Source organism: Drosophila teissieri, chromosome 2R (genome assembly GCF_016746235.2).
Source record: "Drosophila teissieri strain GT53w chromosome 2R, Prin_Dtei_1.1, whole genome shotgun sequence".
Classification (NCBI taxonomy): Eukaryota; Metazoa; Arthropoda; class Insecta; order Diptera; family Drosophilidae; genus Drosophila; species Drosophila teissieri.
In genome coordinates, this window is record NC_053030.1 from 21,039,857 (window position 1) to 21,066,277 (window position 26,421).

Here is a 26,421-nt window from a genome sequence, read left to right on the forward strand (position 1 = left end):
GATTCAATAAAATTACGCTGAAAAGTATGCAACAGAAACAAGCAAACAAAGTGAAAGGCGAGTGGGTGGGTGCGCTGTTCTGTAGGTGGGTGTTGGGTGGCATGGTGGGTGGGTGGTGGCGCTCGAAAGCTGGTCTGAGCTCATAAAGCAAACAGTTACTAGGCGCTGACGAAGAACTGAGTAAACTGGAAATGAATGCCAAAGCAAACGTGGCGAAAAAGAAAGTGCAAAACAACAAACAGCACGGCGAAATACAAAACCAAAACCGACAAAAAAAACGAAAGAACGAAACAACCAAAGTACGGCAAAGGAAGCGAAGAGAAAAAGTACTTAAAAAGCTCACAAGCAAATATTTATAACAGTAAATCACTTTGGCGCTGGCACACATACACAAACAGACGCGCAAAGGAAGAAGGAGCGAGGTGAAGCAAGTGAAAAGTGCAATAAAAGAAGCAACAATGGTACACTCTAAGAAAAGGCTTCGATTTTTTTTTGTTTCGATTGCGGAAGGTATTGAAATTGCCCTAAAAAGTTTATAAATAATAAATTGGTAAGGAAAACATTGCCTTTAAAATTAAAAATGCTATTGTAATTATAAAACAATTATGAAATCCTTCGAAAAATCCAAATATAATATTTCAAGTTTTAGTGAATAAAATTTTCTCTCATGCTCCTTTTTTATTCAGAAAATATCCCATAGAACGCCCATTATTTTTCCCGGTGCACCTCGTGCTTCACAAATGTTATTGTACCTCCGTGTTTGTTGCTGTTTCGCAGCAAGGAGCAACTGGCAAATATTTAAATTCGTGTGCTAAGGCACACAATAAAAACGTAAACAAATACAAAGTAAATATGGCGGCGACAGAGGCAACAACAAGAAGCAACAAAAGTGAAACAAGAAACAAAAATCGCGCACTTCGTGTCTTGGAGACTTCACCCCCTTCTCTGCCCCATTCTCAGCCCAACCCAGTGCACCTGGGGGTTTGGTAGAAGTGCAAGTCGGGTCCTTAGTTGTTGTCAAGTTTTTAATTAAATTTGGGACTGCAGTTTGTGCAACAATAAAGTAACGAACAACTAGCTCGAGAACCCGAAAACTTTTCGTATGGCAAGCAACTGCGAAAGGGAGTCAACAATAAGATTATCTTTTGGCATCAGCTTTTGGGCCAGTCAATGAAGATCTCGTAAGCCCGGCTAATAGAAACCTTGTGCAATTTATGCGGCAGCAAAATATGCAATTTCATTGCTGGGCAAACTTTGTGCAAATAAATGCATTTCATTTTTATCGAATTGAGGCAAAATGAAAATATTTTTACTGCTCCGCAATTGTCGGAAATAAATCGATGCCTACAAATTGAATGGGGAAAAATACAGAAATTGTTACTCGACGATGCTAACTCGATGTTCCGGCCGAAATCGAACAAAAGAAAACACACAGTGGGCGCCAATGGGAATGAACTACCGGCCAGTTGCCTCAAATAAATATGTTTAACCAAATTGCTAACCGACAACAGCCCCCTTGAAGGGCTGCAAAAAGGACGAGTCGGGCGTAACATATTTATTGACATTGCGGTTGCCGGACCGAGAACTGAGAACCCAAAACCCAAAACCCAGATCCCACACCCAGAACCAGAACCAGGACCAAGCTGAAACCCGTGCTCCCACCCGCATCCGGACACACATTGGATTTCAGTTAGCAGTTAGCTGGCAAGCAACCACCGCCACCAACACCACCACCACCACCATCACCACCACTAACCAGTGACACAAGGGCCACAAGACCCACGATGCCTCGCACCCGGCGTCCCGATGCCCGATCCCCAGAAACCACCGAATGAGTGGCACTTGCAAGTGTGGTGTTTATGTTCCATACATCAAGGGTTTATGGGCTAAACGTTTATGTGTCTGGCAACAACAAGCTTTTAAAGGGTTTCCATACAGCCAGCAGCACATACACAGGAACGCTTCTCTAAAAGAACTTCCAACTCTTAGTTCCAACATTAATTAAAATAAATAATAAATATTCCTTATTCGAAATTAAGAAATGTATGGTATTGCACTTCCTACTACCTACTATGATTGACTAACTATAGAACTAAACCAATTAAAATGGTTGCAGCTACGGAGGCTCCACTGTACACCCCGGCACAGAGTCAATGCCGAAGTTTGCCTTGGTAGCGCCACTTGAAATTTCACTTACACCCACACGGAATGCCTTTTCGTGCTACTGTGTGCGTGCGAGTTGACGTTGCACACTTCGTTGACTCCCAAAAGACGCCCACACTCAAACGGTTGACCTCAGACGCCCCCGCCCCCCTCCTCGACGCTCCCATTGAGTGGCGGAAGATCGGGTGGCGGGCTAACGTATTACAAAATGTATTTTATCTTCATCGATTGGCAGAATTTATATGTTTTTTCATGCCACATCAGCGCTTTATGTGAGCGCCACGGACGCCGGGGGAATGGCACAAAGGACGAAAGCGAAACGGGGAATCCCCCCTCCCCCTTCTCAAGTGAGTTGAGGTTATGTGCTGACAGCCACGAGCACAACCATATGCATATATCTTCCGGATGGGGCTGGGGAGCTGTGGGTGTGTGGGTGTGTGTGGGATAAATCAGCTGCTGCTAGCAGATGATGATGATGATTACAAAGGGATGAAGTTGTAAGACTGCGCTGCCGACAAAGATGTAAAGCGTGTTGCTCGAAATGGAAAATGTCCTGTCGAAATGGGCAAGACAGTAAACCGATTTAACACGCAAATCAATTGCCTGAATTTGTTACCGTTTGAGGCAGGGAAAGCGACTAAATGGAGCCTTGAAATGCTCTGAAATATACGATGAGTTATTCCTTCTTTTAAATAATAAAGCGAAAAAGGAACATACGTACTGCCAGCAAGAAGGCCTAGTAATTTGTCTTCAATATGACGAACTTCACAGGAATTCAAAGCGGAAACACACCCACCGTATATTGAATATTCAAGGAGTAGGAAAATCACCATAATCTAGGACTAGAAGTCAATTTTACTTTGCATAACTCCCCTTGAATATACATCATACACGTCCCATTCTTCGGCACAAGAGCTTCGCTGTCTGCAATCATGTTTGCCAATTATGCAAATGACGATGCGACCCACTGTGCAACCACTGTGGGCCCAAACCGAGTAAATACTCGCCAAACACTTGGCTTCGTGTTTACCACAATTTACTGCGACTCGAGTCAGCCGAGCTGACTGCTGTAGCAAAAATAAAGGCACTGCACATTTTTTGCCCACAATTTCCTGGAAGTTTCAAGCTTGTGAAATGGGCGTGGGGTGAAAGGGGGGTGGGGGTGAGTCCTTTGGGTTTCTGGGTTCCAGGGGGTCGAGCACAATAAACTGAGAAGGCGCAGGAAGGGTCGGTGCGGGGCTTAGGTCGTAGCTTGCCACAAGCCAAATATGTCTGTGTCTGGGCCTGGTTTTCAACTCCGAACCCCGAGCACCGAACCCCCTCCCGCAAACCACACCCCGCTGTCTCGTTCACACTTTTCTTTCAGTCTCGTCCTGGCATTCGTGTCTGGAAAGTGTGGCAATAAAAAGGATAATGTAACTGTTATTCTACGCAAAACGGAAACGAGGGCGGGCAGTGGGGTTGGCTGTAGGATGGGTGGGGGGGCGGTGCGGGGCGGTGGCAAGTGCTTGAAATATTTTTGTGGCAAAGGTGGCAACTTGGGCAACAACAAGATGTGGCTAAAGTAAAAAGCACAACCAAAGGCGGCAGAAACAGAACTGTGGCCCGAGTGGGGTTGCTGGTTCCAAGCTGTATCCTTGCTGAGTGACTGACTGAACAAGTGGCGGCGAGGAGGAAACGGCTGTCAGTCAAACGGAGGAAGGGAAAACACTGAGGGGGAGGGGATGTCGGTGGTTGGTAGGTGGAAAACCCAACCCAATTTGGTGGGGTAAAAAACCATTCGGAGAGCGTACGAAACGAAACGATACGAAACGAAAGGCAACGAAACGAGACGAGCCAAAGTGCCAAAGAGCGAAGCCGGAAAATTGTGTGGAAATTTGAGCTTCTTTTGAAATTGAGGCCGGAAATGACACCCACACAACCCACTGTGCAGAGCGAGACGGGCATAGAGAATGTGAGCGGGAAAGGGCGAGAGGGAGAGAGATGGAGAGTGCGACGACGTCTGTTGTTGTGTTAAACAAAATGTTTGCGGGTGCAATAAGCGTAAATTCAGTGGTTTTATGTTTACTTATTCAACTCCCCAACCGCCCAGCCGCCACCATGGGGCATAACTTCGTTTTATTGGCAGCACAGGGGGGAGGTGGGTTGACTGGGGCGGCGGCTTCAAGTTCTCCCCTCTTTCCGGGCGGTAATATACTTTTTGCAAATCGATGCCAACTCCTTAAACGGTGTGTGCGGTGGTGGGGCAGCGATCCCCTGGGGAAACAGTGGGCTACAGTGGGCAACAGTGGGTGTGCATGGGGCGCAGGAAGCGTGTGGCATGTTGAATGGTCTTGAGTGTTTTCGTATGGTTGACAGGATAACACGGAGTAATTCAATTCGAAATACTTTATGCTGTTGCTTTTATTATTTGTGCTCGCTCGCTCTCTCGCTCAGTCAGTCGTTCGTTTTCCTTTTCGTCCTCGTGCTCCTTTTCCTTTGGGGGATTGCTGTTGTCGGAAGTGGCATTTGTAGGTGGTTTTCAGTGGGTGGTTCGTGGTTCGTAGTTCAGTTGGTGGAGGAATGGAGGAATGGTGGAATGGTGGGTGGGCTGCATAAAAATTCGTGTGCAATGTTATACACCCACACACACACACATACAAATACACAAGGAGACCGTCTGTGAGCTTGTGGTTTCTCTGTTTATTTATTTTTATGATGTTTCCTTTTTGGCATTTTATTGAAGAAGTTTACCGACGCCATTGCTGCTGCATAAATAAGCGAGGCATGAGGGCGGGTGGGGGCGAAAGCACTCACTTCCACACACACACACACACACACACCCAGCCCCAATGCAATTCATAAAAAATCAATATTTATTACAACAGCTAGTACATGGAAACCTCCTTGTGGTCCCAGCTTGTTATTGGGCATTTAATCAGTTGATTTCTTATTCAGCTTGAAGTTTCCTCTCCATTCGAATTGGGGAAATGCAATTAGAGAGGCTTTTGCACAGATTTTTCCGAGTGTGCGGTTCGGTATTCATGTGGGATTAAGGACACTCGAGTGCTAGTGGCGATATATGATACATATATACCTAAAAATTGAATTTAGGCAAAGACAAATGTGTATGAATGCACAATGGACATGCTTGAAAAATGTGCTTTCCTTTGAGTAGGAAAAATGTTTCTTTTTTTCTCAAATATCCTCAAATCACATCAGCATAAAAGTGTTCAAAACCAGAAACGTAAACTTTTTAACACGATGCATGTGGGTATTAACCTATGTGTTGGAGGTGACAAAGAAACGGAGAAGCGGCATTTTTATAAATTCCACATAAGGACAACGCTAAGACTAGCTTGCATATGCAAAATACTGTGAAATCAGTTGAAATGCAAAAGCAGAAAGGCATAACACAGATTCCCCACAAATGCTCAACTCTTTTTGAGCAAAAATGCAAATTGCAAATAATCTCCGAACCCGGCAAATGCCCTAACCACCCAAACCATTGACCAAGTCGGGGCTCAGGCTATTATTGGACTGTCCGAGCAAAGCGGCCAACGCCGAACACTCAAAGTTAAGTGAAACCAATTGAAATTTATTGACGCGAATTGGGTTTCACTTGAACCTGCTAACCCCGGGGCGCTGGCTTGGCGTTTCGCATTACCAGAATGGAGACGGAAACGGGGGCGGAATGGGAATCGGACTCGAAATCGGATCGGCTTCCCCCGCCGAAAGAGGAGTCACTTACCTTCTTTTGACTTGTCGTACTGCTTGGGCGATGTGGTCTTCTTTCCTGGCACGGGCCTCAAGGCATTGTTGATGTGCTGGGAGGGGCGAGAATTGGCACATGGACAGGGGTCAGATTGCATTGCATCGGGAGCTACTGGAATGCGCAGATACTCACAATGCGATCGGTGCGCTCGCCGCAGGGCAAGCGGGCCACTGCGGACTCGGGACTGTCCTCCGGCGGAGGCGGTTGGGGCACCCAGTTGTAGGCCCGCCTGGATATGGGCACTCCGAAGCGATCGTGCTGCGAGGCTTGTTGTCTGTAAAGAATATGCATTAATTATGTAGATAAGCATCTTAAAAGTGCGAGTTTGCTTTCACTTTCATGACAAATGTGTGACGTTTATGAGAACTTTTATGATAGTGCTAAAAGCAGTGAACCGTCTTTTATCAGTGATGCAAACCAGTATTCATCCAAACCGAACTGCTTCTACCTGCCATAAACATGAATCTTAAACTGATTAAATGTAGCTCAGCAACATTCAGAGCCAATTAACAAAGAAGGAAGTCTAAAATAATAGAATAGATACCATTTTCTTGACTAGAAATAATATGAACTTAATTTCTATGAATAGTTATACATTTTTATAAAATCTATTTCATTTCTTGTAAAGAATCTAGAAAAGGAACTACCTTAATCTGTCAAATTAAATGTATATACAATTTTCTAAGGAAACTATTCCACTGGTTTGCTTTCCTGTATAGGTACTAAATAAAGTATCTGGTACTAGATACAAGATCTATCTTTTTTATAAGTCAAAAGCGAAGCGGTGCTTTCTGTTCAGTTTCACACCTTAAGCTCTCGTAGCAATCTAGGCAGACGACCGCGTATTCCCCGTTTTCCAGCAGCAGGCCGTCATCGCTCTTCTGGTGCTTCACAAAGGGAAACTCGTTGACGGGTAACGCCCGGACTCTTTTCCGGTAAGTCGTAATGCCGCACAGGTGACAGTTGTAGTCGTGCCAATTGTATTTACGATCCGCTGGGTTCACGCTGGGACTTTGAGCCTCATACCTGCAAGAAGGTAGATCACATTAATGACTATTTCAATATTTGATATTAAAGACTGGGAACTTACTTTCGCCATTGATTCAACATGGAATGGTAACAAAAGGTGCAAACCAACGCAGAATTGTTTCTTAACTGCTCCGCATTGGGAAGTGAATTGTGTTTGAGCAACAGTGGGAAATACGGACGCGAACCCTAAAGGTAATAAAGAGAGTAAAGGTTACACATATGTTAGAACAAAAATCATAGGTATACTGATAAAATAATGAATAATCAAAACTATGTTTGGTGGCAAATGCTAACCCTTTCTTATATAAAAACTATTGATACTTCACCTGATCTGATTGACACCTAAAGTAACTAATTTTGGTTAATTTGCTAATCATTGCTCGCCGAAACATATGTCGTTTGTGTATCTATAACTATGAACGCTATCTAACAGCAAATGCATTAATATGTAGTTATATTCATAGAAAATGGGAAAACGGCTTTACTTATCAGCAAATTACATGTTTGGTAAGAGATTACAATGCACACAAAAAGCGTGAATACAATGTGGCTCAAATTAAGTGACTACTTAACACACTGAACACAAACACAAACGAAGCATTAGTACCGTAGCTAGTGTCCATTGTTACACATTTCAAACTCATGTGATTTATAGAAATCCACTTAGCACAGCCCCTAGCCTATTCAATAACTTTTTACATCCGTATGTATGTCTATCTTATATCATTCCCAGTTCTACTTATATGATTGAGTGCAAAGCTCGTGAAGGATCCTTCTGAGCTATCTAATATATCTATTGCCCTGCTCGATGACGGTACCTCTTTACTGGCATAGAGCACTCTGGCTAGCGTGAGGTCCGAGTGCAGCCCGCAGAGATAGCAGTAGATGGAGGTGCTGGCAGGCGTCGAGGAGGATATGGATGGTGTGGAGGGCGGAGTGTTGATACTCATGGCGCCGTGACGAGATCCGTTTGGTGAACTGGAGGTCAGCATGGGGGAAGGAATGTTGTATCTGCAAGTGGATGACACCAGTTAGAAATGTATGCAATAATGCATTGAAATAATATGGATAACCTTCTGTGCTCCAGGGGAACGCGTTCTGCATCCATGGTCTCCCACTGGCTGGCCAAGTAATCCTTGCAGTCCTTGCAGGCTAGCACGCGATTGCTGTTAAGTTCGTTGTTGTTGTTATTATTATTATTGTTGTTATTGGTATTATTATTATTGTTGTTGTTGGTGACGGCGTTGGCCTTGAGACAGGGAAAGTGCATGGCGTGGGAGTTCATGTGCTCGGCACTGGTGGACAGCCAATCCATTTTGTTTGAGGGGCACAGCACTTTGCAAATGGAGCAACTGCAAGAAGAAATGCGCTGGCATTAGATATACATGTGTACATACACCTATGTTGTATTAATAATATTGGATTTACTTACGGATACTGGCCGTGTCCATTTTCGATGGCTCCTTGGCTGGAACTCGGCGAATTGGGACGCGAATCGCTGCGACGAATTTGTTTGAGGTCGCGTGCCGTGTTTGAGTTCGAATTGTTCGAGTTCGTCTCGTAGGGCTATCAATAATGGAATGAAATTGAAAACATACAGATTGTATAAGCTATTTGTGTGTTCGTTCTAAGAATATAACGCACACGCTCTTCTTGTACTCAGCGAATGCCAGCTGCCTTGTCGTTTCCCAAAGACTAAGTTGCACCCTATCTAATCAGCTAGCGAGCGTGGAAAAAAGACCAACCAAATTTTATTAAATATTTTATACAATTGATTTGCTATTCAAGGAGTAGGCACTCGACTATGACTGGCGATCGACTGGTTTTGCTTTCGGCTTTTGCCGTTCAATACCGATTCGATCCAGTTCGAACCGTGTGGCTATCACTTATCTCCCTTCGTTTTGCGACTTATATTTCGAGGGCGAGAGCGAGTACCGCTCCAAAACCAAAAGCTCCTTATCGCGGTCCGTTTAGGGCTAATTAGATGATTTCGGGTTACAACTGCTGATATCAATCATTACCGCGGTTCAAAGTTGAAGCCAGCTGAATGTTAACTATTGCTTTTGTTTATTTGTTTACTTATACCGAACATGACTTGGCACCAATTTGTTTATGTATGTCAACAATGTCCGTATTTGAATACAACTTGCTTTTCAAGGGCCCTACAAGTCACAGAGGAATTCTTTTCTGGTCGTTGGTTTTCGAAAATTATGGGTTCGTGATCACTTGAATCAATTGTGGGTAGAGCAGCAAACAAAGGGGTTAAATCTATTCGTTAAATCAAGCTTGATTGTTTTACCACCGACGAACTGATTATACGGAACTTTTAAATGCGTATTTGGACACTCGGTATTTATCAGCATTTATTGATATTTACTACTCCAGAAAGTTGAATGACTCGGCCGTTGTTTGATTAATACATTTACAACCTTTAAAATGTGCTATCTGAGGAAGGACGACAATGATAGTCAGCAGATATGGATCCTACGTCTATCGTGTGTTGCCAAGGCAAACATTTGCAATTCAAAGCCCAGAGACCGTAATGCAAATAGTGCGGAGTGGAGTCGGAGTCGCATGAAAATGAAAACTGGAAATCAACAAATAAGACAATACTCATGTAAACAATTCGGAACGAATTGTTTAAATATTGAGTTACTGTTGGCATTGTTTTTATTGTCGCTGGCGTATTGATAAACATTTGCATTTATCTATATTTAATTTCGTATTTTGTGCTTCAGTTTACTGTTCCTTTATGCAAGAAAACGCGTTTCGAAAACTCTGCTCGATTGTGCAATGACCTGAATAAACCCAGAATAACGCGAGCTTTCGTATATGATGTGTACACGCATGTTGTATTTGTATGGCCACAGATATGGAAAATAGAGCAAATGGCAGACACCTGTTCAAAGATAAATTATTGGGCTGAAAATTTTCCCTTTTTCCGAACCACACGCTTAGCAAACAGATGACTACTGTTTAATCAAAGCCGAAACACATGACACATGAAGAAACATTTCGCATTAAGCAATTGCTTAGAAACATAGAGATCATTTCGTGTTTGCAAGTCAATCAACTCTGTCAAGGCTGCAGACATGCCTGAATTCTCAAAGAAATAAGTATAATGTAGAAGCTTTTGACTCAATGCTGTTTGGCAAATATAAATAATGACTAGGGGCCACACAGGAAACAATCTAACAAAACTAAAATCAGCAAAACGAAACAGTAAATCAAGCAGCAAAAACTAAAAGACAAATTAAGCTATACAAATAGTCAACAAACACTGGCAGATTAAACAAAAGTATTTCACTATACCCGATCGTATAAAACAAACATAAATCCCAGAGTAAACGCATGCGAATATGAGGAGTGAATTTGAAGATGGTAATAATTTATGAGCGAGGCGACGACAAGTCTTTCAATTGTCTACGGCGAAACGCTCAAAGATTTCGAATTAGAATTGTGGGGGCAAAAAACCAAAAAGCAAAAAAAAGAAGAATGCGACAACAGAACTAAACGCAAAATAAACAAAACTAAAGGCGCTTCGAGAGCAACAAGAAGAACAACAGCCGGCTATAAATAAAAAGCGTTTAAGTAGAATTAAGCAAAAAGCAGACAAGTAAACCGGTTCGAGGCAGATGCCTTAAGCTGACACAAAAAAAACCGACTCTGACTCGACCAAGTTTACCCAGTTTTTATTGCCCCCGCATATGTGCTGTCTTGTTTAGACGATAATTTCGTTTGGACCCCCTCCGCCTCCTCTGCTACACTCGCACTTGCTCCACATTTGTTTGCTCTTCTCCGGAGGAGGTGGAGCAGGAGGAGGATGAGGCACATGCACGGTTGCCGTGGGCAATGAACAGGGGTTCCGGCTATCTAATCTGGGCATTAGTTGACTCAAATTGGCCAGCATGCTGACGATCGAATCCATTTTAGACTTAGCTCCCCCCAAAAGGGGAGGCAGGGGTAGAGAACAATCCCGAGGCTGATAAGCCCACCCTATCCGACGGCCTTCTGGCTACAAATGAATTACTCAACAATTCCAGGTCGTGAACCATCCTCCAGCCAACCGTCTATCTGTCGGCTGTATGCCCACTCCCAGACGCCTGGCACTTTAATGGGTCCCGGATCAGCTGGGTTATCGCATACCGCAGAGGGGGCAAGTGAGTGCCGGCTAATCACTGGAAATGTGAGCACGGTTATCGCTGCTGCGGGTGCCACTGCTACTGACCCAGGCGATCCCATCCGATCCCATCCCAGCCCATCCGATCCGATCCTCTCAGTCTCTCCCACCAGTTGGCTGTAATAAGTGCAATCATTGTTATTCCTACATATATTGGTACACCATAACTATTATCTCCCGCGCACTCTCTAGTAAATTTCCATGTTTGCGCACTTAACCGATACTCTGTGAGCACACGCACATGCATATATATAATGGTTTATTTATAATGCAGGCAAATGAGAATCTCACTCGAGTAAAGCTCACAAATTGTTATTGGCAATCTATTCATTCAACTGCGTCATCTATGAAATAACCGACTCTTCTCAAGCAAACCAGGAAGAATTAGTTTCAGAGGAGACCATTTCCTATTCTAACCAATACGAACGGGTTTCTTTCAGATACAATACAATGTGCCGTACTATTCTCTATGGATTTTCGTCAATTGTCATGATGACCACATTTCTTCTAGCTCAGCAACTACTATCGTTCCAGCAGTTATCGGCGAATTCCTTACCCTAAATCGCACATTACTCATGGAGTCCGAGTTGGCCAGCGATTTCTCGGATGGCGAGTTACGACCCCCGAACTGAGCCCCACTATTGCCGGTTATCGCTCCACTGGTGCTGTACATGGCCGAGTTCGATTCCAGCGAGTGGCCAGCACTGGGCGAACCTGCACCCAGTGCGGAGTGGGTGCTGGACGTAGCTGGAGGTGGACCGCCTTCCGCCAAGCCGGAGTGCTTCTCGTTGCAGGCGGAGCAGACCTGGACCATGCCTGAAAGCCAAGAGATGATTGCCTTAGTTGGGATGACACAACTGGTACTCAACGCACTTACCTTGCGGGCTAATTGGACTAGCGTTTTTGTACACCTTCATGGTCTTGATGAATGGATAATAGGGCTCCCGTTCGGCATTTGGACAGCAGTAGACGAGGCGCAGTTGCGAGGAGGGCGTGTCCGTGCCACAGGTGTAGCAAACGAAAGTGGTTCTTTCGGCCGCGGGCGTGGAGCGTTTTCGCAGCTGATAGGATCGCTCCGACTCCGGTTTGTGAGATGCCTGAAATAAGTGAAAACAAGATGGTGTTAGTCATGGGCTGAAGCCAAATCAAAAGACCTTATCCGAAAATTGACAGATTCATTTAGCAGAGCTGTGAAAGCAGCCACGTAGGAGGTGTGAAATACACAAATATGGTTCTATTTAAAATCGATTAACGAAGCCGGCAATTTTAGCAGGCAACTGCTAAATCCTATTCATAGTGACGACCTTTACGCCAAGTGAATAATGCAATGCAACAAATTTGCAAAACCCAAAATAATAATCACATATTTAGTTATCCAGCCAGCGCGAGGCAATAATTGACTGAGTTTAAGTTTCCACTTCAAAACAGCAAGACGTCTTTGAATGCTCATAAATGTTCAACATGATGACATAGAAACGACATTGATAGATTACATTTGGGTTGATTGATGGATTGAAACGCATGAATAAAACATTTCGTGATGCAACCGGCAGCGAGCATTTAATAAAAGAGCTTAATACAATTGGAAGATTTTCAGATTCGTTGGATTCTTTGGGCTTAGCAATAGAATTATTTCTAGAAGCTCGAGGATTATCCCTGACCCAAAATGTTTTTCTACTAGAATAATTGTCACTTTAGACATACGGTATGAGCATGAAACATATTTAAAATTTGAGTAATTAGTATTATCAGGTTTGGCACGGTGCTGTCACAAGCCCACGGAAATCCGCAGCCAGACGTCATCTGTGTTTATGCAAATTAATTTACGCACGTGAAAACGGAAACGCACCCCCAAAAAAAGAAAAAAAAAAACATAAACCGTCAAAGAGAATGAAGAGCTCCATATTACGTATACGACAGAGTGGCTGCTCTCGTTTCATTTGAATAACTTTATGCATTTTTTATTTTGACGTTGCCTGCTAATCTTTTTTTTTCAACCGCCAGAATTTATGTATCTATGCAGCTTGTTCGCCTTGTGTATCTGGGCAGCTGTCCACTCAGATTAGAAGAAACCACGGCGAGCCTGGGGTCAGAGCATTCATATATTTTATTAGGCACTAAGTAAATTTAATTGTTTGTTTACTTTCCGTATTTCATTGTGTCAGATTCTCTGACATTGATAGGCGCGCATTTTGATTGCACAACGGGCACAGCATGGGTAACTTCCAGATACAAAAGTATCCATACCTACAGGGAGCACAGTACTTATGTATGTATGTACATTTGTACATATACATATTTGCGAGTGTATTTGTATCCGTATCTGCTTCCATTTCGTTTGTTTGCTTTGTCATGCGGCTCTCGCGCACACATATCACATCAATCTGGACAGTGCCATGTCATCTATATTTATTGATCCAATGGCTCGGTGGCGTCTCCACTTCCCCCTACCCCTCCTTCTCCTCCTACTTCTCCTTGCAGCCCCTCCCCCTCTTGGGGGGCGACCACTTACAAGCCGACGTCTGACAGTTGGCTTTGTGGAGGAACAAGTTCGTCATTCGTTTTTATAGATGTTCTTTCTGCTGTTCATTTTTTATGTCCGCTTTCCATGCTCCCTCGTTGACTTCACTTCTAGTCTGCAGAGCCCCCCCATAAAACCAAACAAAAACAAAAAACAAGAAAAAAAAACTCTTTTAGACCCCATTTTTGTTTGTTTTTGCTTTTCACGCTGTTGATAAGCATTTCGAAATGGGGGTCATGACCGTTTAATAACTTTTTATGGGCAACTTTTTTCCGTTCTTTCATAACTTCTGTGGCGTTTGTTCTGTTAATTATAAAACAAAGTGGGAGGAAATCTGGATTGCGGTCGGCAACATTTCTGTTTGATGTACGAAAAAGTTGTTCACAACTTTTCAGACACTTTTTCAGCTGAAATATATATAAATGTATAAGTAGTTCCCTCAGAGTCAGTAACTTTTACTAATTAATGGACTTGTTTCCTTCTCTGAGGATTATAAAACACTCAGAATTGTGTCAGCTTACATTTTTTATCTTTATGGTTTATTATTAATTGTTTGTTTAGTCTATAATTTGGGTCAATATTGATTGATTGCACGGGCATATTGAATACCCCGTAGAACGCTTTCTATAATGCGCGATTGACACTGTTATCTGTAAGATAGAAGCGCAATTATCAACGATAGCAATAACTTTCGATTGTGCTTTGTACGAGTTGGCTATCGATTTTTGTAGGTCACATCCGGCAGTTTTTCAAATTGAACATCATAAAACTACAATAGCATTCATCATTCACACAATTTGAGGTCATCATATGACTTTCGCTAAACTATTATTATTGTGTTGAAACAGAAATATCGCAGAAATCGATAACTTATCATTGATCATCGATTGTGCAACTTCAGCCATGTTACCTTTTCGCTTTGCTGATCCTTTAGGATGAGATATGTCTTTAGTTTCTTGTAATCCTTCCAGCCATTCGTATCCTTTGGCTTGAAATTGACTGGCGTGTTGCTGCTATTGCTGTTTTCATTGCTGTTTGTTGTACTATTGTTACTGCCGTTGCTCTCGGCCACCAACATGGTCAGGTTTTGAGCCATTTTGAGCTGGGAGGGGAAATCACTTGGTCACTGAGCACTCAAATACTTTGGATTTTTTTGTTCCACAAATGTGGATCATTTTTTCACAGCATTTCAATTGCTCAATTGTATTCAATTGAGATTGAATGAATCACTTCATGTGTTTGGTGTTGTGTTGTGTTTTCTCTGGCAGATTAATTAGAGATTTCACGGCGTCTGAGTGTGTGTGTGTGTGTGCGGCACCTTAATTACAACACGATACAAATTAAATTTAATTGAAACCGATATAAACGTTCTTGCTCTCCTTCTTTTTATGTTTGCTGTGTGCACTTGGGCGTGGATAAAACGCGAACGCGACGACGGATGACGCTCGCCATGATAATGATCACAGTGCTCATAATGATGATGGTGATGGGGATGGTGATGGTGATGAGCATGATAATGATGCATCCGTATCCGTTCCCGGGGTGCTGCGAAATTCCACAAACACACGCGATTAAGAGGTAACTAATTATGCATTACATGCAACATGCCAGGCCTAATGGAGGCGCAGCACTGGCGTACATTAAACCGCACAGCACACGATCATTGTTTTTTAGTTGCACTTTTAATGAATTTAGTTTTTTACTAACACTCGCCTTTTGTGTGCTTATAATACAGCTGTTTTCATCCACTCTTATAGTTAGACTAAATTAAACATAACAGTGCATCAATGATTTACGATCAGTAGTATTACCATTGTGGCAATGAGCTATCTGTTCGAATACTTGTTTCTCTGCATACTCAGTAAACAGCACCTGTTGCTTCCCAAAAATGGGAATGAGTATCGCGTGAATGCGAGTACTGGGACCTTTAGAGTGCTCTGCCCACTCCCCGCCCCTCTGGCAATCAGTTGGAGCTCGTGCGAAAGGCGTGGCAGTTGATAACCATAACAACAGAGTGTGTGGGCAAGGGGTGTGGAAACTGCTCTGCACAAGTTGGCTAATAAGCTTCGCACTCGAGCGAAAGTAAACGCAAAGCGTGGGGCAGTGCGAAAGGTTGAGGGATTTCCCCAATAGTTGGCCAACTTTAGATTGAGTTTTGCTTTAAACATTCTACGCTCCCCAGTAACTTTCGTTAACAGCAAGTAAAAAAGTAACTAGCTAACTAATTATAAGTACCTAAATGAAATACATATATTATGGCAGCTTATCGGTTAAGCTCAGTACTCGTGCCGACTATGAATACCATTAGTTATAATGCATAGGAAATGCATACAAAAAGACTGCGGGTAATGAATCAATTATATCGAAAACCTAATCGACTTCAGTGGGAGGTGGGAAAATCGATGAAAGCCAAGTACTCAAATGCACCTATTTAGCATGAGCTAGTTAGTTGAGATAGGGATCTGAACTCCAAACAAGCCGATTGATTGGATTGTCTGTAAACAGAAGTCAATTGTGAGTGTGAGTGGGAGTGGCGTTGTGAGGTAATTGCGAATTGGTAACGGGAGTGAGCAGCTTGGCCTTGGCTTAAACAAAGCAACACAAAACCAAACAAAACATAACAACACCGAAACTAAAGCCCCAACTCGCAGTCGAGCCACGCCCACCCAAGTGGGTCAATGTGGGAGGACAAGGACAAGCAGTAAACTGTTTAGTGTGTGCGTGTGTGGTGTGTGGAGTGTGGCAAGGGCGGTCGGCGGCGCCAGAGGGGGCGTGCCAATTATTTTTTGACCCACTTAAGTGCCCATGTGCGTGATAAAAGCAGGGAGTTGATATTGTTGTTATAGTTTCGACTGTGACTGCTTTCGGGCGATATAAATCAACATTCGCACGCAAATAAATCACATTAAATAACCGATAAAAGAAATACACGGCCAGCAATCTTTTGCTTTCCGGCAAAGGAAAAATGTGGCAAAAGTATGTGTCCATATGCACATACATATGTATGTGTGTGCATATTGTAGACACAATCTAGAAAGGGGGCTTGCGCATGGAACGTTGGCTTTATTTTTAGAACGGTACACGCAAACAAACACACGCGGAAAACGGCAGAAAAAAATGCGCGTGTTTAAAGCGCGCAAAGTGAAACGGTAGTTGGTGTTCTTGACTCGCGCCGCCTCACTTGCTTAAGTCGCCTGCTTCTACGTGTACTTGTACTTGTACTTGTACTTCAACTTGCGGCACACAGATACGCACGCACACTGGCGCAGACCTAATGGCGCTGCCACCGCGATGACAGGTTAAGATACACTGCATAATGGCCAAAAAAAACTTGACCCGCTGGGTCCTAGAGATGGCATTTCCCCAAGTTGATAGGTGCCAAGTCCCAAAAACTTCAAATATTAAGTAATACACAATATGATGTTAAATATCTTGATCTAATTTCGAATTAAAATCACAACTTTCTATGATAAGCAAACGAAAGGCGAGAGTGCTTTTCAACCTGGGATACAAATTGCTATAGAGTTTGATTTCCAGTGGAACAACAGTGATTAACACATTTATTTTGAACTTCTTATGTTCTCATTTATAAATATTATAAGAAATTGATTAATTGGCAACATTGGTGTCGCATTTAAATGCATTCGCTTGGTAATTCCTGCATTTCCATTCATTTGCTGCAGTGCCACTTGTAACGGCATGCCAAGTGCACGGCTTTAACTGCTTTAAATTGAATTAATTGCGCGCTTTATTAGTTCCCGCATGGAAATCATTGAACTGCCTGGCGGCAATTCGATTATCGAATACACTGAGCCAAAGTGCGCTGACTCATCGCCGAGCTGAAAGCACGAGCACGCGCGCATCTCCAGCGACTGACACCTTTTAGTTAACCCTTGAAGATGATAGCCGGCGATTAACTAACTGGAAAAGGGCACAAAGTTGCTCGTTATGTTTGCTGTTTTTTGTTGTTTTTTTTTTCAGCAGACGCGGCGTCGTTAAGTTGCTGGTTATACATTTTCTTTGCACTTCATTTGGGAAAACCTGTTTTTGGGGCACTGCCACCGTTGCCGGCAGTGGCGACCACAGACATTGAACTTTTGTTTGCTTTTATTATTAATACACTCATTTGGCTCCTGCTACAAGCTGTTGTTGTTGTGTTTTCGTTGTTGTTGCTGTCACACTTTATATTGTGCATTTATCAATTTTGATTTGGCACACATACTGCCGTTCTTGTTGATAACAACCACACACACACAAATGCATATTTACATATATATATTTAATTCGAGCAATAAACAATTGCGAATTGAGATTGAAAATCGCGCGACGATGGAACGGTATAATGATGCCAGCGACGGCCGACGACGACGACTGAAAAGAGCGACTGCGGCGGCAAGAACGGATCGAGCGCCCGCTGCCGGCGTCGACGCTGCCAGCGACGCCAGCTGCGACAGCGGCGACGACGGCGAGTTTGCTGATAGAGTGGAGCCCTGCGACGCATTGTTGTTGTTGTTGCTGCTGCTGCTGCTGCCCTCGTTCGTTTGTTCTTGTGCCCGCAAGAAAAACAAAGCAAAAGGCAAAAGGCAAAGGCAGCAGCAGCAAGGCAGCTAAAACAAACGCAAACAAACAAAACAAGCGGCGCAGTCGCAGCGACGTCGACGGCGGCTTCGTGTGGAGCTCACACTCACACTCGCACACACTCTTACACAGACACTGAGTCGCACTCAAAATAAACACGCTTACACCCACACACACACACACGCACACAGAGCCACGAATCGAAAAGCCAAAATGGAGCGACGAAATGAAGTGAACCACATTCGCATTCGCATTCAACTGGAGCGTCGATTGGGGAGACGAAAGCCGCAAAGAGCCAAGAAAGCTGAAGAGTCGAGACGGTTGGGTAATCAGTCAGTTGGAGGCAGGAACTAGTGGCTAACTAGCAACTAACTAACTGAACTAAAGCCACTAGTAGTGAGTAACTAAGTACGCTAAGTAGCTAGCTGTTAGTTCGGTAATCAGTCAGTTTGACGAATGGATTTGGATGGATAATTAATAAGATTGCTTGGCACATAAACTGGTTGGCCACAAACACACACACAGTAACTGGTTAGGTAATCAGTTGTGTTATCTAAAGTCAACTCAGGCGCTAATCAGTTAGTTATGCCAAATTTCCATTAACTCATAAAACGCTGCTATCAATTTAAAAGTGAGTTCACATGTTAATGCCCTTTCCGAGCACTTTTACCCATACTATTAAGTAATTAGTACATTTGGGGTTCTGGCCCCAAAAAGTATGCAACGATTTGTGCACAGTACATATTCAAATCGAAAAACTTTCAATAAACATTGAGAACTGAAGAAAAACTAACTCAATTTAGCGGAAACAATTTCAGCAGAATTAAATATATTGCCGAAGGTTCTGCGCGTGCACAATAATTAATTTAATTTATCCCGCAATTTGCGAATATTTGGCGTACAATGTTTACACTGCACGCCTGAAATACCAAATTGGGCGCAACTAAAAAAATCAATTAAAACCGCATACAAATTATTTATAATAATGCCATTTTGAAAACACTACAATGTGGGAGAAGGCATACTCATTTTCATGTGAATCACGTTTGATTCATACGAAAAGAGTGTAGAGCATTGGAAACGTTATTTATTTAGTGCACTCGACTTGACAAACAAAATTGATTGATTTTGTTTTGGTTTTCGGATTTAGGCGCACATACTTTTCTAATTGAATTGAATTCCAATTTGACCCCACAGCAGCAGCACTCTGAATTAAGTTTTATTGCCTCGAATTCCTTCGATGACGGCAGCCATGAAAAATCGAGGCGAAAAGCCCGTGAAATCAAGTAAAAAGCGAGTGCTTGGCAAAAAAAAAAGAAAAGGAAAACGCCAAAAACGGGGAAAAACAGAAGCACAAACAATAAAAAAAAAAACAAAAAAAAAAAGTGATGAGGAAAAACAGTGGCAAAAAGAGAAGTGGGACAAGGCGAGGGGCAATGGGTCGGCGGTTGGAGGTCGGGGGTAGCAGGTCGGAGGTCGGAGGTCGGGGGTCGTCACCTCTGGCAAGTAGGCGCTGCCAACTTCATGTAAACACTGCCGTAAAGAGGAGGAGGCGATGAAGATGCAGCGAAAGAGGGGACGCCGTGGAGGAGGGACTGAAGCAGACGCAAGCACTTGGAGGTCGTCATGCCAAGAGCGAATAACTCGTGGATGGAGTGCACACAGAGCTACAGTGCAACGTCCGTAACATGAACGCAAGTTAAAGCTTTGGCTAAAACATGCAAGATAATTTTAAAGCATAATATAGTACTATGGAGACACCAAGTCCCACATAGAATCTCATAGAAATTGTACTGCATCTGAGTTCAAGCTAGTGGGCGCCCACTGTAGACGGATATAGACAAATGCGTAGCCTGTTTGCAATTGCAATGGCGCCGAGCTGAAAAGCGGAGCAAATAAGAAAACAGCAACACAGCCAAACAAACGCTCTCCAACATAGATTGCAATGTTTATTTATTTAGTCGATGGCAACACCAACAGTGCAGCACGAATTTGCACAATGTGGGTACTTCTGGTACTTTGGGTGCATTGGGTGCTTTGGGGGCCGGAATGCAGCGAGTGTGGGGCATGCACTCAGACACACTCAGGCAACCAATAATCCACCTGGCAACAGGAGAAGCGGAAACAATGTAGGCGAAATAGCCAACGAAATTGAATTGGGCCCGAAAATGGTTGAATCATTTAAGTTAAGATTTAATGCAGAGACAGAAGGCATAAAGGCTTTAATTAAGTAAAGTCTCTAAAGACGCTGAGCCAATGCTTAGTACATATTGTCGAATTGAGGGCCATAGGCAGATGCAGCATTTAGAACACGATCCTAAACGCATCTTAAGTGATAACAAAAGTTAAGTAAACGCACACACACTTGAACACGGGCGGCACAACAAACAATGATACTGGCCAAACAAAAGGAAAACAAACAAAAGGGCAAAAGGAAAGGCAAGGAAATGGAAGGAAGGGAAGGGCAGGGAAAGGAAGGGAGTTGGAGCCAAATTAAATGTTAGTTCAGAGCAGACGAAGTGTGAAATAATCACATTAACTAATGCACAAACAACAAGAGAGCCCAGCCAGCCAACCAAGGCGACCAGACAGGCTAAAGCCGCAGGAGACTCTCCTTCGGAATGGTGCCCGTTGCCAGGGAAACCACCCACTCCACCACCAGAGCCACTCCAACCACACCAGCCACTCCACCCACGCTGGCCACCTTTCACCCAACCACCCACTCAGCCTCTTAAGTCATCAGCATCATCACCATCGTCACCATCATCACCATCGTCACCATCGTCATCGTTGTTTGGCGCAAATGTAAAGAGTGAATTGCCAACGCAAAATCAACTTAAATGCAAAGGCAGCTGCTCCAAGGAGCATTGTAATGCCTAATTAATGACAGCCACGTTTTCTTTGCTCCATCACTTATTCCGTGGAATTTGCATCATCTATTTAAGTCACTTTTTGGGCTAACCAGTACGCACATACGGTAATCAATATACACTGAGCTCGAAGTACTAAAAGCTATAAATATCTAGAAGATACTTAAACCAATCATCCAAATATTAAATATATGCCTAACTTTACAGCAACTAATAACACTATAAACTCTGTTGAAGGTGTCTAAGGGCATACTTTGCATTTTAAGTGGTTTAATAAGAAATAAGTATATAGATTACTTAAATCATTAACTTGTTCCCCATTAACTAAGATACAATTTCAATTAGGCAGGTTCCCTAAACCCATCTTACATTAATCTCCCCATTAACCTTGACTGTATGCCAAGTAATGATACTTCTGTTTAACTGCACTTTTTAATCTCCACCTGACAGTGTTTACCAAAATATGTGATTTCAGCCCAATCACCACTCGAATCTTATCGCTTCCAGCGCCCAAATATAGCTGTGTTCGAACTGAATTAGGGATTCGGTGCTCAGTGCGGCACCACTATCAACTGATCCGCATATGGACAGCGCATATGGACACGACCCACTCACTGAGTGGGCTGTGGGGCTCCAGAACAGTGGTAATTATTATGGTCGCCCCACTGGCCCCCACTTGAGGGCGCGGCTATGGGACTATCTAAACAATTTTATCATCAACTGGAGCAGCGAGAAGCGTTTTCAGTCTCTGTCTGGCGTTCGAGCGCGTTGGTAGTGTCAGAGAGGATTTGTGGATTCGTGGATTTGCGGCCAAAGTAGATTGTAGTGCGTATACTTAATATTAATATAATACTTAGTAAGCGACACAGTTGAGATTAGGCAGCAATGGATTTGCGCGTGAGCTTCAGTGACAAGTTGAAACTGGGCGCCAAGTGAGTAGTGCAAAGTTCAGAAGCGTGCTGAACCGATGAGTCATCATCACTGCTCTGCTCTCTCTCTCTCTCTTTTCAGGGTGATTGGCCATAAGGTGGTGCAGTACAAGCTGGGCACGGGTCACAGCAAGGAGCTGGCCACCAAATATGGCCAGTTGAAGGGTCAGCAGCGCAGGACAGTCTACGATGGCGAGCCGTACTACTCCTTCGAGGGCATTCCCTTTGCCCAGCCGCCCGTGGGCGAGCTGCGCTTCCGTGCACCCCAACCGCCGAGCTCGTGGCAGGGAGTCCGGGACTGCACCTATGCCCGGGAGAAGCCCATGCAGAGGAACTCCATAACCGCCGCTGCCGAAGGATCCGAGGATTGCCTGTACCTCAATGTGTACGCCAAGAGGCTGGAGTCCCCGAAGCCACTGCCCGTCATGGTCTGGATCTTCGGTGGGGGCTTTCAAGTGGGCGCAGCCTCGCGGGAACTCTATGGACCCGACTACTTTATGAAGCACGATGTCCTGCTGGTGACCATCAACTATCGCGTGGGTGCCCTGGGCTTTCTGAGTCTGAAGGACAAGGCGCTCAAGATACCGGGAAACGCGGGTCTGAAGGACCAGATCCAGGCACTGCGTTGGGTCAAGGAGAACATAGCCAGTTTCAATGGCGATCCCGAGAACATAACCGTATTCGGCGAATCGGCTGGCGGCGCATCCACGCACATCCTCATGCAAACGGAGCAGGCCAGAGGACTCTTCCACCGCGCCATCGTGCAATCCGGTTCAGCGTTGTGTGCTTGGGCCACGCAACCGGATCGAAAGTGGCCACAGAGATTGGGCAAGGAACTGGGCTATGCCGGCAACTTGGAGAGCGAGAAGGAGCTGCTGGAGTTCTTCCAGCAGATCCCGGCCAGCAAGCTGGCCCAGTACTGCAATGCGATCGTGACGCAGGAGGAGGAGCGCGACTACGAGATCCTGGCCTTTGCCCCGGTCATCGAGCCATATGTTGGCGAGGATTGCGTGATCCCCAAGTCGCAGCAAGAGCAGCTGTCCAGCGCCTGGGGCAACTCCATTCCACTGATCATTGGCGGCACCTCGTTCGAAGGACTCTTTTCGTATCGGACCACCTTGGATGATCCGCTGTATATGCTGAGTGCCTTCGAGGCCATAATACCCAAACAGGTTCGCGATGCCATCGACCAGGAGGAGCTGGCGGAGATGGTGCGGAGGCTGAAGAAGTCCTACTTCGACGACCCCGAGCGGGCGAGCATGGAGCTCTACGAGTGCCTCCACATGCTGAGCATCAAGAACTTCTGGCACGACATCCATCGCACCTTGCTCGCTCGCCTGGCCTATGCCACCAACTTGCCCACGTATCTGTATCGCTTCGACATGGATTCGTCGCACTTCAATCACTATCGCATCCTGAAGTGCGGCAAGAAGGTGCGGGGTGTGTGCCACGCGGATGACCTTTCCTACTTGTTCTACGGCGTACTCTCCAGCAAACTGGACAAGAATTCGCCCGAGTACCGCACCATTGAGCGACTGGTGGGCATGTGGACATCATTCGCCAGCACCGGCGATCCCAACTGCGAGATCATCGCCCCGGTCAAGTGGGATCCACTGCGTCCGGGTGGCGTGGAACACTGCCTCAACATCGCCGATGGCCTGGAGTTCATTGCGCTGCCGGAGAGCAAACAGTTTGTGGTGTGGGATAGCTTCTACACCAGGGAGAGCCTCTACTAAAGAGTCTAAGTCTATCTATAAGCTATATATCCTTTTTGGTTTGCATCTCTCAAACTTCAGGAGTCTCTTAAACATTTACTTGCCTAATAAATACATTTCGTTTGTTCATTTTTATAAGTGGAATATCAGTGGAATTTAATCAGCGTCTCATATCATTTGCTTAAAGCACAGAGCATTTGTTTCCCCAAAAATATGACACAAGAACTGACCCATAAAAATAAGCCCACACCACAAATTATTTGCCTAATTTATGCCCATGCATTTTATTTCCTTTTTATGAGCACGCTTTTCGCTTGGAATTGATTTCGCAGCCAGTTTTATCTGGATCTAGTGTCTGGGTCGTGTTTGCGTTTCTTTTATTGACTTTTGGGCAAAATGCCAGGAAATTCTTCGGTTTGGGAGCCAAGGGAATTCCGCAGGTCATTGTTGTCAATCTTATGATTCGTTCTCCTTTGCGGTGCTGTTCTATTTTTTCAGCCCATTTACGAGCTCATAAATTTATGAAATGTTTAAATAACAATTAAATTTTCAAGGAATTTCGCCACTTTTTATGGGCATTCGCAGGAACTGAACATTTTCGAATACCAAGACAAGCATAGAGTTCAGGCTCATTTGCACATCTATGCAGAACATAAATAAATAATTCCTATAAAGTATTTGTTTTAATCAAACGGAAATGAAACTTCCTATTGATATAATTAGCTTGAAATAAATGTGGATTTCCAAACGAGTTTTAATGAGTTTAACCCATTCGCATAGGCCTGTGTGAATTTTCCGATTCTAGAGGATATCGGCATCGATTTGTTTATACAATTGTTTATAGCTTATCTAGATATAGTTTATGGCTTTAGTTTATTTCGGTGCTGGCAGCGAGCCAGACCAACGGATCGATTGAAATTTTCTTATTTCGTTCATTATTTGATTTTGTTTGGCTGCGCCGGCTGGGCTTTAAATACATTTTGAGCATAAATATTTAAATTGCTTTTCGCACTTTTCGCTGCATGGCCAATGTGGTGGGTGGGAGGGTAGGAAAATGGGTGGGGTTGGGGGGAGGTGCGGAAAATATGCGTAGGCTCGTTTTGGTGCGGCTGGCAATTCTGGCAGGCAGCCAACGGAGAGTTTCCATGGTTTACTGGGTTAAATTTAATTAATTTGTCTCGTCGCCCCAACGCAGCGCCACTATGATTTTCCCAGTTTGATTATTTATTCATCCAGCATTTCCCTGAATAGGCTGGACACAGTGGACACTGGACACTGGACACAGTGCGAACACAGTGGACACACCTCTCACGCTCACGCTCCATTCCGCATTGCAGCATTTGCCATTTTATTTGCCTTTATTTATTTATTGTTTCGTGGGCATTCAGTTTTTTTCCCCTCGCTTATTTTCGCTTGGGCTTTACTTTTTCCAGCGAAATTTACACAATTCCAATTAATGGCATTTAATTATTTATCCGGCATTTTACACATCGCATTTCCCCGCTCCTCCTCCCCCTCCCCCTCCGGAGGCGGCAGCGTCTCGTCTCAGCAGCTGTGAATTTTGCATTTTTATGGCATGTTGCAAATTTCAGCTCGGCTCTGAATTTAAAATTCAAATTGTTTTGGTTTCGTGCCGAGGGCAGGCGGTTGCGGTGGGTGGCGATGGGTGGTAATGGGTGGGTAATTTTGGGTGGTGGGGTTATGGAGCTGTGGGCACTCAGACTTAACAAATTAATTTCCATTTATGGGTTTGATTGCGTGTGAGTGGTGTTTTCCAAAGTGGTGGCAACCGCATTACATCAAATTAAGTTACTTGAGTTACTTGTAATATATATATCACATTATGCAAAAAACTGAATTATCAAATCAATAGGAAACCAATACTAAAATGAAGTGATACCTTCAATGAATCACTCTACAAATGCTAAGCACACTGACACCAACTTTCGTGCCCCAATCTCCGCAAGCCCCAATGCTCCACCGAGCACTATCATCAATGAGCGAAACCAGGGCGATGTCTCAAATTTATAAATACATTTTCGCATTCACAAATAAAACCGAAAGACAAATAAATAAAAGAGAAAAACAGGCAAAAAAAAGAGGCGACAGCGAAATAAAACGAAAGAAGCGAAATAATCGCGGAAAGCTATTAAAATTTAATCAGAAACACAAGCGACCCTGCGGTCAAAATTCCCACAACATTCGCCGCCTTTACGACCGCCGTCCGCTCCCCCGTGTGATCCCAACGACCCCAACCCCCCTCCCACCTCTGGTGGGGACTGTCCGAGGATGAAGATAATGCCCTCTTACGAGGGGGGAGCAGGGGGGAAGCTCTATGGAGCATATATACGCATATATGTATATGCGAGTGGAGGCTGCGACGACGACGACGACGACCCCACTGATTAATCGTTCGCACAGTGGAGAGCCTTACAGTCCCGGGTCAATCTGCATGGCGCCAACATCATCATGATCATCGTTATGGCCACCATCATCATCCCCATCCTCATCCTCATCTCCATTCCCATTCCCAATGGATGGCGTGGCCATATTTTTGTTTATTTTGATTCGTGCGACGCGAAAAACTGCTCTCGTAAATTTGTTTCGCCTCTTGTATTTCTTTTTTCGTATTTTGTTGCCAATGTTTGCTTTTGCATTTCCACTTCCTTTCTACGCAGCTAC

The 26,421-nt window shown here is 44.2% G+C and overlaps 2 protein-coding genes across 5 annotated transcripts in view; one reads left to right on the plus strand and one right to left on the minus strand.

Moving 5' to 3' along the window:
• The window catches only part of LOC122614163, a 66,336-nt gene that overhangs the window by 32,203 nt on the left and 7,712 nt on the right, over nt 1-26,421 (minus strand). For 3 of the 4 annotated variants that reach the window (XM_043788658.1, XM_043788657.1, XM_043788660.1), the window contains exons 4-12: nt 12,004-12,223; nt 11,683-11,942; nt 8,379-8,512; nt 8,020-8,298; nt 7,765-7,957; nt 7,008-7,132; nt 6,725-6,943; nt 6,050-6,191; nt 5,894-5,969 (exon numbers count right to left, since the gene is read on the minus strand). In XM_043788658.1, coding sequence (XP_043644593.1) covers nt 5,894-5,969; nt 6,050-6,191; nt 6,725-6,943; nt 7,008-7,132; nt 7,765-7,957; nt 8,020-8,298; nt 8,379-8,512; nt 11,683-11,942; nt 12,004-12,223 — 1,648 coding nt within the window. Of the gene's footprint in view, nt 1-5,893; nt 5,970-6,049; nt 6,192-6,724; nt 6,944-7,007; nt 7,133-7,764; nt 7,958-8,019; nt 8,299-8,378; nt 8,513-11,682; nt 11,943-12,003; nt 12,224-14,557; nt 14,968-26,421 lie in introns of those variants that run through there. The other variant, XM_043788659.1, reaches the window with a different exon arrangement.
• Nucleotides 21,872-23,833, plus strand: LOC122614166 (esterase B1). The gene is made up of 3 exons (XM_043788663.1): nt 21,872-21,920; nt 21,975-22,027; nt 22,107-23,833. Exons 2-3 carry the CDS (start codon nt 21,981-21,983, stop codon nt 23,758-23,760), a joined length of 1,701 nt encoding a protein of 566 aa, XP_043644598.1. The 5' UTR covers nt 21,872-21,920; nt 21,975-21,980; the 3' UTR covers nt 23,761-23,833.

What these genes read in the sequence shown, in the direction of transcription:
- LOC122614166 (XM_043788663.1), top strand. Translation starts at nt 21,981, where the DNA reads ATGGATTTGCGCGTGAGCTTCAGTGACAAGTTGAAACTGGGCGCCAA. An exon ending in AAGTTGAAACTGGGCGCCAA is followed by an intron (nt 22,028 to 22,106) that starts GTGAGTAGTGCA and finishes CTCTCTTTTCAG; the next exon opens with GGTGATTGGCCATAAGGTGG.